Source organism: Rhipicephalus sanguineus, chromosome 8 (genome assembly GCF_013339695.2).
Source record: "Rhipicephalus sanguineus isolate Rsan-2018 chromosome 8, BIME_Rsan_1.4, whole genome shotgun sequence".
NCBI lineage: Eukaryota > Metazoa > Arthropoda > Arachnida > Ixodida > Ixodidae > Rhipicephalus > Rhipicephalus sanguineus.
This window is the reverse complement of record NC_051183.1, coordinates 65,736,373-65,753,817: the sequence shown is the minus strand read 5'-3', so window position 1 is coordinate 65,753,817 and position 17,445 is coordinate 65,736,373. Positions and strand designations below refer to the sequence as shown.

The window sequence follows — 17,445 nt, the reverse complement described above, 5'->3', positions numbered from 1 at the left end:
ATTCAGTCGACATGTCACCGCGTTAAAATGTGCGTTGCACAGGGTGTGTACTGTCTGGACCCTGTAACACGCCTTTTACCGTGGCAATGAATGCGCTAAACATGTCTTTATATAGAATAATAATTATGATTATTGAGCTTTTACATCCCAAAACCACGATACGATTACGAGAGAGACCGTTGTGGAGGCCTCCGTAAATTTCTTCCACCTGGGGTTCTTTAGCGTGCGCCTGAATCTAAGCACACGGGCATCTTGCACTGTGCCTCCATCGACATGCGGCCGCCGCTGCTGGGATTTGATCCCGCTACCTTCGGGTCAGCAGCCAAGCGCCATAAACATTTTATATAGAAAGAAGTCGTACTAATCGGTACGTATTTGTTGTGTCCTACGACCGTGTTAACTTATCTTGCATTGTGTATTACCTTAGCTTTCAATGTGATAGGTAGCCACTATATGAACTACATCAACAACAGTCCGTCGTGGTATTGTATTGCACAATAATGTTCCTTCCCGAATCGTACATTCTTATGCCGTTCTTGTGTAGCCGGATATAATAGGTCCTTCCTAAATATTTGGTTTCGGAAAGATGTCACGTACGAAGAACACCCATAATTTTAACATTGAACGATTAAAAAGTCTTTATCAGTATATCCTGACACATCACCATTATTTCAGCATTTTTTTCGTTTTGTCGACAGCCATGAGATGTTCTTCTCCGGCTACCAAATCTGTACGTTTTGCGAGACGCTACCTACTTAAGATTTTGGGTCTAGCACAGCTGCGTGTCTAGGTCTGGCAAAGGAGGCACAAATTAAGCTCCGCTTTTTGAAAGAAATAAAATTGTTTTGCGCAGTAGAAGAAGCCCAATCGTTTTAACACTTTTGTTCGGAGCGAGCATGGGGGCGATATCAAGCGCCATTAATTCCTATCATCCTGGCATGTGTGCTTATCAAATAAGATTGAATATTTCTGTGTGATATTCCTGCTTCATATGTGCACCTCAGAGCATAGCCAGGGCTAACTATTTAATTTTCTCCTTCAGGTACAAATTGTAGGCGTTCGAGGCGATGGTAAGGCAAATTTATGCGCAGGTAGCATAATATCTCACAACGTTATATTAACGGCGGCCCACTGCGTTGAAACTGAGTAAGTACTTTTTTATTAATATGTATGAATAGTTTCAACTTAATCATAGCGAAAAAATGCACCAAGGCGACCTGTGTCTGCAGGCGTTGTTTTCATTTATACGTGTCATGAGTTATTTCTCCCATCTTATTGATATACACCGTCAGCGAGCAGTAATGGTGATCTATCTGCCTAATATGCGCACATTTGATCACAGCATACATTCTGATGCTAACTGTTTCATATTACTGTCGATTTCTAATTGCAAAGATGTCTTTTATGGGCACGGTTGTTTTCATATGCGTACGGTCCAGTGAAATCGTAGTTCCGTACATCACTTTCCGTTGTTTAAGTGCCAAGGACTGCTTCTCGGACACTACAATGTTCAACAATGTAGCGCGCTAGAGTACGCACCCACTGCGTTCCGACTTCCTTCAATTAATTATCCGCAGTGACTTCCGCATAAAAACAAAATACGAATTAAAAAATATTCATACGAAGCATGTACTTGCAGAGGCGCATTGCTTGTGTGCGAGCATGCGCAATCCAATTCCTAACTTGTTCAGGTATTCTCAACTAGCATGGTCATGCGCATTTTGTTAACAGACATTGCTATTTGTATGTGTTTTTTCGTCAATGACATTTGTTTTCGTAGATATTGTATCATTTTAGTATTTACCTTTGTATGGTTCACTGTATACCACAATGAGTATTCCGTACATTGTTTTCTATCTAGCTGCCAGACTTTAGCGCTCAAGCCATCGATGGCTTTGGCAGGCCTGATGAAATGTACTGCTTTACCACAAGAATTTAGGGTAATATTGTCATTATTACTATCTGATTGGACCTGACGTGTTTAAAAGTTAACACTGAAATCCCGTTTCCCGCTGTGCTATCTCATCAGTAATAAGGACAAGAGGTAATCGTTGACAACCGACCTCTGGAGTGTGCGCTACGGTCTCAGCTTGGAAATGACATTTAAACTATTTCTACTAGTATCATCTATCTAGAAACAATTACGTAACGGTACGTTTCAATAACCATCTATACCTTCACTGTCGAAGCGGGTAAAAAAATAGTTTTCTACGAGTGCAAATATTTAGCGACAAACTAGAATGTCAAACAGACGTAGCACACATTGTCAACTTCTTCAATTCACCGAAAGGGTTAAAGAAAGAGTCGTAAGTCATATCGTCCTCTTGTGCGACCACAATATTGCCAAAATTGATTCAACAGTGACTATCTCTCACACTGCTGCTAGTTTTACAGTGAACAAGTTTACGTATACCCCCCAATGGTTTTGTCTCTGTGCGCAGAAAAAAATCACAGCATATCCATGGGGTGAATGATGATCAGTGGGCGAAGCTCCGGAGGTTCATGACTCTTCCGTGAAAATTTGCCCATTACATCATCATGAAAGACGTGAGAACCAGTGTGTTAGGTTATATAAGAACTTTTATTCATTTTCTCTCGCTCCGCCGCCTTGCCTTCCATATGGCGCAGTGACTACGAGCGAAAGAAGAAGTGCGCCAAGTGCGAGCGCACTTTATAGCTCTCACCCCTAGCGGTCTCCCATCGCACTGCATCGAAACATCTCGAACGATCGCCTCCATCCAATGATCTAGTGATCGCTCATCACACTATGCGCTCCCATACATCTGAATGGAGCGATCGCCGCAGCGCCATCTCGTATTTTAATTCGTCAACCATGCTGCGCTAGCGCCATCTAGTGATATCCCGTCACACTAGCCTTTACCATGTATCTCTATGGAGCGAGCGCCACCAACGCCGTCTAGTGATCACTTCACGAACTAGACGAGGTGCCTACGACTGAGGAGGGACTGACCCACGGCGTAAGGAGCTTCGCCCCTAAAACACGTGGCCTACGTGGCGTAAACACAAAACGCCGAGCCCCTAAATCACCAACAGATGCTCGTGCTCGCGCGCTCCTCTGCTAGCAGATGCGCGCGCTCCTTGCGTTTTCACTTCGGGCGCTGAAGAAGGGCATTCGGAGAGGTGGACAGAGAAGCCGACGAACGCGTTCGCTGTACGCTCGTGCACAAATGCAACGCCACAACTAAATTTCGACCTCTGGGTGGTTTAGGGGCACTTTAACAATCGAAGGCAAACGACATATTTTTCCTTGCAATAAAGCCTACAGCATAGAGTTCAGTATTCGTTTCAATAAACAAAACCGCAAAACAAGCACCAAAACCGCATGCTGGATGATAAGGCGCCTGTGAACAATACGAACACCCTCCCACGCGTCCCCGGTAAAGACTAGGTTGCAGCTGCTTTGCTCTTCGCACTAGGGCTTCGAATGACGTCAAACGGCCGTCCTTCTCCCCGCGTGTTTCGCGGTTTTTTATATAAAAGGGAGGCCCATCTAGCAACTCACTCAGTTCATTCTTAGACTGCGATGGGTAGACCACGAAAATTAAGGACATCCGAAGAACAGCGTCAATACTATGCTGGACGACAGGGACAAATTCGCGTGGCTAAAGTGGTCGCAGAGCCAATCACGGTCTACCACACCGACCATAAGGCGACTATCACTACCATTACTCTAAAGTAATAATAAAACAGAGCACCGCCCCCTCCCCCCCTTCAGCGTATGTTGTGTTAGATACAGCTTCTCAGGACATTCATGTTTTCAGGACGGGATGTCGACCATTTCTTCAGCTACATTCTTGGTTTAGGGCTTGCACTGCTACGTCGACACTGATTGACGGCTAGTAATTCTGACATGCTGGCTTTGTGAACAAAAGCTTGCTGCTTATGTAGTTTCTTTTTCTTTCTTGCTTTTATGAGCCAAGGAGTTTGGCTCCATGAAACGTCATGTGCTCCATTATATGATTACTGCAACAGTTACGTTCCGCTATTTATCTGTTTATTATCTGTATGCTGATAAGCTTTAGGCTTCCTCTTTACAGAAAGATATCTTTCTAAAGAGGTCTATGCGAAAAAAAAGTGATGTGAACTAAATTTAGGTTGGGAGTCTGTGTTAGATTTTTCAACCTTATCAGGTGACTATTGGTTTTGGGTAAACGCTTTTGTAAAATTTGTATGTACGCCACAGCACTGAAAAATAACTATAAAACGGTAACGAAAATACTTCCGGATGTAGGGGCAAATTTCCTATTCATTCAATTTCCGGCGATGTGTTGGATAATTGAATACGGTTACGGAAGAGCATTTGAATAACCAGATCTGAGTCGCATTGAATCGCTAGAACAGTGAATTCTATGACATTGCTCTGATTGACTAATTACCATTTTTCTGCAAAATTATGCCCAGACCTCCAGCACAACAGATTTTGATCTTTTACAACACAACCAGACCGAATCAAGGACCTGTGACTATTGTTGAACGCTTCACGAAGCATCATCGCTTCAACAAGCAATACGCTGCCAAGTACGACGTAGCGCTCCTTAAGGTACACGTATTCCTTTCTCACGGTTCTGGAATGTGTGCTTTAGTACCTCCATTTGCTTTAATTAGCATTCCTAGTAATGTACTTACATGCACCGCAGTCACGTGAAGCAGTCAGATGAGACTGAGCGAACACGTTCTTGCTGTCATAAATGAAGGCAAGAGAAACTCGCTGTTCAAACGTTCTCAAGAATTGATGCCGATGTAAGCATAGTATTACGTCCTAACGTAGACGTATACTTTGTACTGGGGAAGCTGCTCCCCCTCTACATTCGTGCAAATAAATATTGCTGTGACGTCCGGCAACGCCTAAAGGTCACAGCAATATTTCTTTGCTCAGGTTGTCTAAGTGCGGGGTCTCCGCGATTAGCTCCGGCAAAGCGCCGGTTCGCGTTGCCGGAGATAATCCCAGAGGCCATGCACTTAGGCAACCTGCAAAGGACATTCCGCGTAGAATATTCTTTCTTGATTGTAATCAATGCGGTTGTGTGACTAGAGCACAAAGAGGCTTCGTTTTACAATCCGGAAATCTTTCGTTTGGAAAAAAAGCGCGGAATAATTGATAAGTTGAAACGTGAAGGGAAGGATCGTGGAGCATGTATTGCTGCGGTAATCCACAGCTCCACGAGTCATGTGCACAATGCACTTGAGAGCGGTGAATAATAATGACGTCCCAAAACTACGATGTGATTATGAGAGACGCCGTAGCGGAGGGCTCCGGAAATTTCGACCACCAGGAGTTCTTTGACGTGCACCTAAATCAAAGTACACGGGCCTCAAACATTTTCACATCCATCGAGAATGCAGCCACCGCGGCCGGCTTGAGAGCGGTAAAGGAACATTGGTGGAACAAGATAAGTTTGGACAACTGTTTCAAAGTATGCAATAGGAGTAAAGATATGCTTACATATTTTTCCCTGCACAGGTAGGAGAGCGAATTAGCTTTGACAGGTTTGTGCGACCCATATGTCTTCCGAAAAGACGGATCCCATTGAATGGCAGATGGCTAATGGCTGGCGGCTGGGGAGCCAAGAATGATCGTAAGTCATGATTGGCGACACTTTATTGAAAATTGCGTTGGGCATAATACAGACGTATTAGAGATGCGACTTAGGCTAGTTGGTGCGAATTGATTTCAGAGATAACTAAATGGCGCAAAAACGTACAACGAGCCAGGCGAAGACAACAGACAGGACGCGATAGTAAACCTCAACTCAGAATTTACTGGCATAAAAACCACGTAATTCATAAGATGCGCAGGAAGCTGCGCAACACGGGGAAATCACTAAAAACGCCCGCCTATAATCACCACTAATCTTTTCAACTCTTCGTATGCCTACTCACGTACTCCTGCTGCATCTAACCAAGCAGTTCCGTGCACATGATATCGTTCACGGTATGCCCATTCTTTATTGGTCAGAGCCAGCGACAAAGCACTTACACGCCCCTAACCAACTTTTCTTCAGCAAAATACCCAAGCGTTTTCCCTGTCTGATTGCTCCTGAAACCATAGAGTTTCCTATAAATACCTTAGAGGGAACTCTGGCGGTAGTGTCTATGGGAGGTGCAACGCATGGCGCTTCAGCTAGCATGGAAATGATGGATAGTACACGGATTTGTATAAAATTCGTTCTTTCGGCTCCGTTTGGCTCCGCGTCACCTGCATCCGCTTTGTCGCAAAACGAAGTTCAGCAACAGTCAGCAGTTCCACTTCACCGCTTTAACCTTTTTAGGCTCACCAATAGACCATTTTCAAGCACACGAGCGCCACCAACGGACGCGCAAGCGCTCATGGCAAAAGTGTGTACGCCGCAGCAGCCGCCGCGACGAGCGCGCGGGCCTCGCGCTGTCAGGCTCCCTAGCGCTGTCGCTTTGCACTTGCGCCGTGCCAGGACATCTTAGACGCAGTGAATTTGGCAAGGTGCAACATGTGACTGCACAATTCAATCACGAACTTCAGTGTTTAGCTGCGACGGCCTCTCGACGATTTCCATCTGTCCCACTGTTGGATCAGCTGAGCGGCTCAGAAGCGGCACCTTTTACTTATTATTTTTTTTTGAGTCGGTGCGCCTTACGGCATAAATGAAAAAAAAAGCACAACCCGGTTGCCTGTGAAGTGCAGGAGCGGTGTATGATTCGCAGATGCATTTAATTGGAATCAACGTCTATCGACATCGTGTAGTCGGCATTTGGGGAAATGAGATACATTCACTGCGTCGCTCGCACCATATATGTAAAGAACGATAACTGCCTACTAACCATCGTTGGTATACTATAACTACAAGTTGGAATAACACTTAGAACAAAGAAAGAAAAAAAGCAGTACAAGGAAGAAAACGCACAAACCATCTAGCACTCACCCACAACTGAAAGTTTATTAAAAAAAGCTTATATACAAAAATGGGGGTGCATTGCGCATGTCATAATGAAGCACAAATAGTCAAAGAACTAAGGCGCGTGTTCACGGTCGATTAATAAAGCTGAATTCCTTGTGTTTTAATGACTGAGAAGGTTGACTGACACATCTTGTCGCGTTATTTGTGACATGATATGCCTCCAAAATTTCTCGCGTTGTCTGATTAGGTTGATGGGACAAAATTACTATGCTTTCGAAGATGGAATTACATTTGCATGACTGACATAGCGATGTAAGATGACACGGCTCGATTAAATGAATTTCGACGCTCGCTGAGGCGCATGTTAATACATCGACCAGTCTGGCCAATGTACATGTGGACACAATAAGAGAGATTTGTGGTGAACACCTACACAATTGACAAAACAATTGGCATGCCTCTGACCGCATTTTTCTTTGCCCCCTGCAGAACCCTGGCGACATTAATGCGACTAAGCTTATTTGGGGCGGCAAACACAACCTTCACCCCCACATCGCTGCCCTAAATTCTACAGGCCATGCGACTTCTTATAAATATGTGGAATAACTGCAATATTTCTAGTTTCTTCATTATTCACGGATGGAGGACGTCCGTATTAATCTTTCTTTGCCATGAGAACCGATTTTCGCAAACCGATGCAACGATACGCAGAATATCCCGCCTCTTTAAGGCGATCACTTTGCAGCTGGAAACTATTGCTCATCTTATGTGTGCAAGTTTTTTTCCAATGCCGTGCGTAACCATGACATCACGATTCCTCATTTAACAATATTCTAATGCGACAACGCGAAATTAAACACCGATTTCGCTGAACGCGGACTGTACTGCCCGCAGACATGATCCGCAGTGAAACTTAAAGGCATGAATCAAGAAACTGCCAATTGTCAGAGTAAGGCATCTCGCAAGCGAATTCTAGTCCCATCCCTTTTCCTTTTTCTTTGAACACGTTTAGAATCTGCTCGCTTCTTTGTGCATCGCGTGACTTTTCAATTAAAATCAAATAATCATCTTATACCTGAACACCGTAACACCTCTACAGTTTGGTTAAAACCGGTCACAAGCCGCTGTGGCATTAAATGCGATAGCGGCTTGTGAACAAGTAATCATTGAATAAATACGAATTCGGTGTTCCAGCTCACATTGCTCACAATAGCACGTTTTGACTGCATGTATCGGCACGTGATAACTCGCATGCCGCTTAACTGCTACATCCGGTATACATCCGCTCGGTAACACCTACACTGACTGCATCGTTCCTTCCGCATTTCATTCGTAGAGATACATGCCGGTGCGTTCAGACGTGTAGTATTTAGGATTTAATAATCAGCGACGCGTTTTTTCCGTTTGGTGCTCCCACGGCGCCAACGAGCAGCGAGCGACGGAACAGCCGGCGGGCTCGCCGTACACACTTTTCCCATAGTGCTTCGCGCACCCGCGGGGGGTTCTGGGATTGCTTGAAAATGGTCTATTAAAATCTAGTCACGAACATCACGACGGTCTATTCTTTTATCCGAAACGAGTGCCGAAACAGAACAATAAACAAAGCCACAAGTGCGTTAGAAGCCGCAAGCGGGAAGATTAGGCAAATCCGTGTACTACCCATAATTCCCATGGTGGCTGAACGATCGCAGCGCCAGAGTCCCCTCTAGTTTATTTTAGTAAACTCTATGCCTGAAGCCAGGTGAGCGCAGTTTCACTGCTTTCATCAGACCGGATTTTTTTTTAGAAAGTTTGCTAAAGCAAAGCAGGTGATTGGTGTGTTAGTGCTCCGTCGCTGGCTGTCAACAATAAAGAATGCGCATACCAGGAAAGAAATCTGCGCATGGAACTGTTTGGTTAGATGCAGCAGGAGTAGGTTTTGTAGGCATGCGAAGAGTTGCCAAGAGTAATGTTGATTAGAGGGGGGCATTTTAGTCACTTTTTTTCATGTTGGGCAGCTTCCTGCGCATCTTCTGAGTTACGTGTCTTTTTCTTTTTTTTTTTCTGCGAGTACAACCTCAGTTGATGTTTAGCCCCGCGTGCTGTCTGTTAGCTTCGCGCTGTCCGTCGTCCTTTTTTTCACTAAGTAGTCATGTCTGATGTCGATGATACAGGCGTTCAGGAAACTTGGAATTGAAATAATCTTAAAGAAGCTACTCCTAGTCTTATCGCGCGGCCATGATGCATAGTGTGCTTTGATCTGTACAGAAACATGTTTAGTTTATCCCGCAGTTTACTTTCATTTCGCACAATTTTGTTATCCTGCCTGTTCGTTGAAAGAGAGAGCCGACTGGAAACGCATTCTTTTGCAAAACTACTAAACCTACGGCAATAATGCATTCCGATCGCCAAGAGTCTAGGCCGAGACAAAGTGACCCTGTTTCGGAGTGAGCCGTGTTATAGCGCATAGTTTGCGCAATTCGTTAAAGCTGTATCGCTGCTTCTGCGAGGATTCACGGTTCTTTTGGTCCATAAGATCTGAAATCCATGATCGCGTATTCACTTAAAAATTCACTTGGAATTAGGTGAGTTGTTCAATGACGATTTTATACATTTATAGAAGTCGATGATGCCTTCAATAAAGCTGGGCATCTGCTATGCGTATTGTTGGGCACTGCGGGGCTTCGAAGGATCTCCAGGAGTTCGTTTGGAAGAAAGCCCAGTTCCTAATATCCACTTCGTGATTCCGCTACCAAAAACTGGTGGCGTCAGCAAGACAAAATACGTTGACATATTTCGGCGAACTAGTATAGCATATCACAAATTACAAGAGCGCAAGGGACAGAAGAATATGCACTGTTATGCACTACCAGCATTCACTGCCGAGACCGCAGCTCTGCTCCCGCTTCTCACTCTTCTAACATTGTAAAATGCCCTAGGGACCTACTTACACGGCAATTTTTTTAGATTTTGGAAAGGGCTAGGGGCAACGTGTAGATTTGCAAGCTTCGATTGTTCCACAAGAGAAAGAAATTGATATCATTGTTTCTTGACGTAGTATGTTTGCACTAGAAACTGTAATCTACGTACGGCTTACAGTTGCGGTGTTTGACAGGTTAGTCTTCTTGTATTTTTCAATGTCGAAAGCCTACGATGCCTCAGAACGCGAAGGGTGGCGTCGTCATCAACATGAGCTATGCAAAAATATACAAATAGTGATGACGTCGCATGCCTGACGTCATCTCATGTTGTTGTTGCTTTTTCAAAGGTGGTAACTGCAAAACCACGTAAGCTGCGGAATGCTTTAGAGGAAGGAAAGGGCAAGGGGGATAATATAATCGACTAAGTAGATAAATGAAAGTTGGCTTGCGCGTTCCAATCGTCTAAGCCGAATGCTTAAGGTAGCGTGTGCTTTCTTTTGCGTCCGCTTTCTTTTGTTATGAACTGCACAAGTAACAAACAAACCAGGTTTTGATTGAGCGCTGTTGTTTGTGTCCTTTAGTTGCTGGTCTTCTGTATTTTGTGCTGTTGTAAAATCTATAAAATATCAGGCTCGCAGAGGTATTCAGGTCTTATGTGTCGGAAAATACGATTACTGCGATGTAAATTGCGTCGACGAATAAACTTTCCTACCATGCCCTTCAATATTCCTAGTACTATTTTGGTGCTGAATAGTTTTAATACTTCAGTAAATAGTATTATGACTTCCATATCGGAACAAAATTCACGCACCACTGTGCCGCCGTCATTTGGTGGTTTACGGAGTCTGTTAAATGATTTACGTGAGCAGGATATTAAAAAAGCACTGCCACGATTTAAGAATTCATACTGTGCATAAAGTTCGTAATATCATAACATTGTGGAATACCCTCTTGGGTTCCTTGAGCCAGCTTCGACCAGGTTCTTTATAGCTTTTCATCAAATTTATTATTCGTCTTTACACACTTATATTGATTTTTAGTTACTAGGTGCCTTAGAATTAGGTCTTTAATTATTGGGTAATTGATATATGTTGTTATCTGACCTAATCATGACCACCACTTCCTACTTATACCGTAGAGGCTACTCGGTACGAAGCACAAGACGCAGTTTCGAGGTTGTCGGCTCCCACGATTTTGCTAAATACCCGCACATGTTGCTCACGTGAAAATTAGAGCATGGCCATAGTAGCAAAAATATTATAAATTCATGCTTATAGGTAGCGTTGAGGATACTCCTTTTCGTTTGTGAGATGCAATAGCGTGGGTGTTTTGAAATGCAGTAAGACTTAACGCTTATGTGACCATTATTAGAGAATTCATGTTGGACGCTTATCGTTCTGCAGGCAAACCTCCTGAATTTCCAGAGACGCTTCTCTACACTACATTTCGAGCAATGTCGCGCGAAGAGTGCCACTCACTATTAAGTAAAGCGGAGGGTGAAGATGGCAGTGGTGGTTTTGATGCAAAGTTCAATCTGTGCTCTTCAACAATAAAAGGAAACCTGTGTGGAGTAAGTATCTGTGGTTCGATTCTTTTTACCACATGATATGTCATATCATTTCTATTTAAATACGCTTTGAATTGCATCAAACATCCGCAGGGTAGAAAAAAATTATTAGCCGTTCAATTTCAAGAAGGATGACCAGAGAAGCGGTACGTTAAGCAAGGTCGCCCGCACGTAATGTGCCAGGAGCTGCCCTCCCCATCTTCGCACTCCCTCGCGCCAGTAAAATCCTTATAGCGCTGAAGAGGATGCGTGAAGAGGGCCGAAGTAGCCCAACTCCACCTAGACTAAACTTGTCTAGGGGGCTTACTTTTACGGCGTTCTGTGGCAGAACAAAACGAAACTACGAGAGGACGAGATGGAGCAAGCAGTCAATAGGCGAGCTGAGGGAATTCAGAAATATTCTCAACGTATGAAGAAATGCAGACTTAATATATGTCAGCATTGATAGTGACAGACATTGTTTTTGACAGCTTGAAATTGAAGAGCGCGATGGCTTTAACATTTGTGTTAATGCCTTCAGTGGACGCTAGGTGGTATCGCAATTTGACGAGTCGTTCGGTGGCGGGACGCTGGCTGCGATTTTCGCAAACCATCGGCGCGGGACAATATTAAGCCAGACACAAAGCAGGCTAATTCGAATCTCCGGCCCTAGCGCTTACGTTTTGATCCAATCCAAGGTCGTGCGGAGACCGTTATATATCCGCTATATTGGACGGGATTGGGCCTCCGCCCGTTTTTGTGCACGTTCTGTGCCAAAATGATTTACAGCACAGCCGCTTCGGGTTGCTATTCCCACTTCTGACCGTCAGACGAGGCTCGACCAATCTCGTGCGGCTCCCTCTCGTCCTCTCGTGACGTTTCGTTCCGTTGTATCACGGAAAGCGTACAAAGCAGCCCCTAGGTGATGTAGAGTAGTTGCGCCTTCGTCGTTACCACTTTTACTTGGAGCGACGGAGACGCACTCATTGCACAGCCTTGCATAGAGTTGCGTTCAAACTGGCCGAGAGGGAAGAACGTCCCCTTATTTCTCTGGCTCGCGCCTCGAGCCACGCAGCTCTTCACACGCCAAGGCCGACCGGACGCGCCTTGCGTTGCGCTGGTAGTTGCGCCCAAGGAGGTTAAAAATTACACCATTTCCCGCTAAAGGGGACCATGAGGCGATGCGAAGCCGGAGCACTCGCACGATCGCGTTCCGTTGGCGTTCTTTGGGCATGCTACCGACCTCGCGTCGTGGAACGCGAAGAGGAACGCTACGCGCGTCTTGTCTTCCCTCTAGCCTGGCCGTTAATTCTCACAGGGCGAGCGGGGAACGCAGTCGGCAGGCGTGCGAGAGGGGGGCAGCGTAGGAGAGGAGAGAGAGGGGGAGGGGATCCGCATGCACTTGTGCTCATCGCGGCGTTGCGCAGGAGAGAATTTCGGCATGTCTAACCCGCGTTTCAGAGGAAGAGTGGAAAGGGGGAGGGGAGAGGGGATGTAGAGAGAGAAAGTGGAGAGGGGAAGTGGGGAGGGGGTGGAGAGGGTATGCGCATGCGCAGTAAGGGTGGTCACGCCGCACACCGCCACCACCACCGGATTGAACTCCGCCATAAGATACTTCGCATCTAAAAAAGATGTTGGAGGGGAAATTATAGAGTGAAGTCGTAATCACCTTAAGATGGCGGCCGTCGTCGTCACCTTAGTAGGGACAGAATAATACATCAGCGCTTAGCGAAGAAAACCGAGCGTTGTCCTCACGCGTCCCACAAATTAATATGAGAAATTTTTCCCGACAGACACTGCTCAATGTGAGTCTGCATTTTTGTTTTCTGCAAGGAACATCAAAGTATGCTCAGACTTTATTAGAGATCAAATCATCAATACTCATCTCGATATGCTACTTTCGTCAGGAACAACGCTCTCCTATTTCAGAATTAGCCTAGCGTTAACAGTAAGGGAGCAAAACGACTTGATGTCTAAGCGAACACCACCCGGAAAGCGCGTGTTTCCGAGATAAAAGGTGGGCGAGCGCTGGCTTCACTTTTTTCGGGAAAGCGTCGCGGCAAGTTCCAATTCAGCATTTTTAGATGCGAAGCATCTCTTGCACGGTGGTATGTCCCGTGGCATTGTAGTCCACACTCACACTACGCATGCGCAACTCTCCTTCTTCCCTCTCTCCAACAGCTGCGCGTTACTCTCTTCAATTCTCTCCCAGCAGATGCTTGGGCTTCTGCGTTCTTGCATCTGCTCTCGCGGCGCATGCGCTACTCTCCCCCTCTAGTATTCTCTCCTTCAAGTGGTAGAGCGCTGCGCGCTTTCAGTCCAGCGCTTGTTTCGGTTGACTCCTCTGAAATGCGGGCTCGACATGCCGAAATTCTCTCCTGCGCAGCGCCGCGATGAGCGCCAGCGCATGCGCGTCCCCTCCCGCTCTCTCTCCTCTCCTACGCCTCCCTCTCGCGCGCCTGTAGACCGCGTTCCCCGCTCGCCCTGTGAGAATTAACGGCCAGGCTAGAGGGAAGCACGTAGTTGTTGTCTTCGCGTTCCACGACGGGAGGTCGGTAGCATGCTCAACGAACGCCAACGGAACGCGATCGTGCAAGTGCTCCGGCTTCACGCCGCCTCATGGTCCCCTTTAGCGGGAGATGTAATTTTTTAAACAGCGGCGCTCTCTGAGCTTAGGAAAATGCCGGAATCGTCTACACAAGATTGTACGCGCATGCGCCCACAGAAAGCAGGCATGGGCTAAGCAGCACCAAGCACAGCGTAGCCGCGCATATTAAAGTATAGCAAAGGGGTGGGAAATAATATGAGAGTGAGGAGAGAGGGAAAGAGGAGGGAAGAGGGTAAAGCATTGCACAGCCTTGTATATCTAGTTTAGCAAGGCAATGGGCAGGGAACTGAGGGTGAGAAGGTGGGATGATACAGTGCGAATGACGGACTGGAGGATGTGAGGGTGTAAACCATAGCATGACTATGCACAGTATAGCATAGTAAAGGGTGGGAAAGAGAGGTATGTGCCAAACAGCTCCTAGCATAGCATAGCCATGCATAGGAGTTTACGAAGTGGTGAGAAAAGGAAGCGAGGGTAAGGAGGATTGGCGTTCAGTTAGAAAGAAATGGAGGAGGGTAAAGCATAGCTTATATATAGCATTTTATAGCAAGGAATGGGAAAGGAAAGTGACTGTGAGGAAGAATGTTGAGGGCGAGGAGGACGGAAAGGAGGAGGGGAGAGGGTGAACTATGCCACAGCGTCATAGGGGTGCAGAAATAGGAGATTGAACTAAGATAGCGGAAAATAGACACCGCCTTCTAGAGAACTGGTGACCCACAACACTGTCTACTAGGTCGGGGCACATCTTCGCCCTTTTGAAAAACGCGGTTGGTTCCCGCTTACACTGCCAACCAAACCCAGTCCCACCCGCAGGGTAGGCAAACGCTATAAGCACATGGTGTGGGAAATCGATTCTATAGACTTCTTCAAGGCAGATGGAGGGGTATGAAAAGAAAACCTTCCATGCGGTCGTTTGTGGAACAAAGCTACAAGAAAATACATTGTCATTTTTCAGAAAGTAAAGCTTCCTACTTGACGAAGAATTCGTCCTGATTTGGCTACCGATCCCGGAACAGCGCCTATCCGGGGCAGTCATTCTACCAATTTATATAACCAGAAGGCTAAGGATGGCAGCGAGAGAGGCAACATTCTAAATAGCAATTGTTCCTTTCATACCGCTTCCTTAACGTCGCGGAATTTCATACAACCCATTTCCACCCTTAGTGTCCTAGTGTTTTGAGTTGACGAATAATTCGCCCTCTCATGATCATACTCACACCGTGGACGTCACACCCTTTACACAAACTGTGCGGAAAAGGCGCAGCAATATACGTCGAATTGGTGCTCCTCTCACCGTTGGGTGCAATCCAACCTGCGAAGGAGCTACACTGTACGTGAATTCCGACAGGACGCGTTAGGTGTGTTCGAATATTATTGCGACGGCAATTATATGGGCACTCCCGCACGTTTTTGCGGTTATTGTAGGCGCTGCAGTTAGGCTCCGTATAAACTCGAAATCGAGAACAACGCCCTGCGCGTCTTATGTTGTATGGGCGAGTAAAAGCGTGCGAGCGCAGCCAGCGATTACACCTCAAGCGGAGAGGAAAGGCACCGGCCGTCTTCCGTCCGATCGGGGAACGGCCGATCGGGGAACGGGAGATTGGAGTGGGGGCTTAAAGGCTTCGATAGGAACCTTGCACTTTGCTCAGCCGGGCATGGTCACGCGTTTTATTTTGATGGGGATCAGCAGCGGCTCATACCTTGGCACGGGCTCTTCTCGCCGCTCGGTTTGCGATGAAGTGTTAGACAGCACCAAGGTCACTTCGCTCGCTGCAGCGCCGCGTTTCATAGCCCGGCGTTTTTTTTTATTTACGCTAGGTTGCATCACAAAGGAGCTAGCCTCTAGCCTTTCTTTGTATAACATTCCAATTTCTTGATATCCCATAAATCGATTCGCCATTACGACGAATCTATGACATTCTTGTTGCATTTTTTCAGGGCGACTCCGGTGCACCGGTGACAATGAGACAAAGCTATGGGAGGTCTGTGCAAGTTGGCGTGCACAGCCTCGGAACGTCATGCAGTGAGCACGGGAAGTACACATTTGCAGTTCGTGTGGCTGAATTCTTGCCATGGATCAAGAAATCACTACGGAATCCGGAAAGCTGGGAGACCGCACCTTCTCCATAGACCTGGTTACTTCCGATCTCCGTTTGAAGCAAGAGGACGGTGTATTTTATAAAACAAAATTCTAACCCTCTGCAATCTCTTAATTACCTTAAGCAGTAATTGCTGCATGATCACGCTACGTTTTTTCTTCGGCGAAATTTCGGTTAAAGCAAGTACCAACAACATGGCAACACTAAAAAAAACTACCATTTACGAAGTGTCATTGGCCAAAACAGGACACTTGCCTAACCGACACCTCCGAATACAATGGCGCAAAATGTACCCACAATGCCTGCTTATTTGGTAGCTCATTTATTTAAAAGTAACAGCCCCGGGCCACTCAGCGTGAGTGATTACTTTTGCCATTTCTCGTGACCGTAATTTTGAGAATTCACAACTGCGTTCGAGCGAACATATTTCACTGAAATGACCATGATCACCGAATATTCTCATGAATAATTATTAGCATAAGGCATGGGTGTAGGCCCAGCTGATAGTATCAGAGCGACTTATGTGTTAGCAAACCATGGTGCGATGATGCAACTCAAACATACCATTCTGTTCATTACTTGCGCGCGAGAAGTCTACGGGCGTTCAAGTTAATCATTGAAACACGGCGCGATTTGTGGCTTTCCGAGAAGTAAAATTAGATCACACAGCGAGATCGAGCCATGTCATGAAAGACAGAGCAGAAAACACGGCTGTTAAATGAAAACTGCACAACCTTCGTGGGCCTTTAGGAGCTTAAAGTAGTTACGTCACGTCTCGACATCTATCTATCTATCTATCTATATTTCTATCTATCTATCTATCTATCTATCTATCTATCTATCTATCTATCTATCTATCTATCTATCTATCTATCTATCTATCTATCTATCTATCTATCTATCTATCTATCTATCTATCTATCTATCTATCTATCTATCTATCTATCTATCTATCTATCTATCTATCTATCTATGCAAATAAACAAACCGATGACAACGTGTGCTGGTAGTAGCTGTGAACGCCGTCCATTAAATTGGTTACGAACTAGCAGCCCTCGGGTTTGCGAAAAAAACACGCATGCTGAGGAAAGCAGAAACCTATATGAACCACTCACCCGAATCTTGGGGTCTGGTCTTGCGTGGAAAGGATAGTTTACAAGCGGAGCGCGAAGTTGCCATTTTCCCAGTCGCCTTCTTTTCATAGAGGGGCCCGTGCCCACACACTTCGGAGCTGCCGGCGCTTGCTGTTTGCTGTCACAAAGAGCGCCACAGACCCCTGTTTTTGCGGTACTATGTTGAGGTCATTCGGTGATTACTTGGAATAATGGTTCAGGACCGCTTTAAAAGGCATAATTCATTACACGTCAGCAGACTCAAAGCAATCCTAACATCTTGTATG

The 17,445-nt window shown here is 45.8% G+C and overlaps 1 protein-coding gene across 1 annotated transcript in view; it reads left to right on the top strand.

Moving 5' to 3' along the window:
- The window catches only part of LOC119403282 (trypsin 5G1-like), a 42,478-nt gene extending 26,379 nt beyond the window's left edge, over positions 1-16,099 (top strand). Inside the window, exons 6-10 of the mRNA XM_049418253.1 lie at positions 1,043-1,146; positions 4,423-4,561; positions 5,483-5,597; positions 11,197-11,363; positions 15,886-16,099. Coding sequence (XP_049274210.1) covers positions 1,043-1,146; positions 4,423-4,561; positions 5,483-5,597; positions 11,197-11,363; positions 15,886-16,077 — 717 coding nt within the window. The 3' untranslated portion in view covers positions 16,078-16,099. The remainder of the gene's footprint in view (positions 1-1,042; positions 1,147-4,422; positions 4,562-5,482; positions 5,598-11,196; positions 11,364-15,885) is intronic.
- The last annotated feature ends 1,346 nt before the right edge of the window (positions 16,100-17,445 follow it).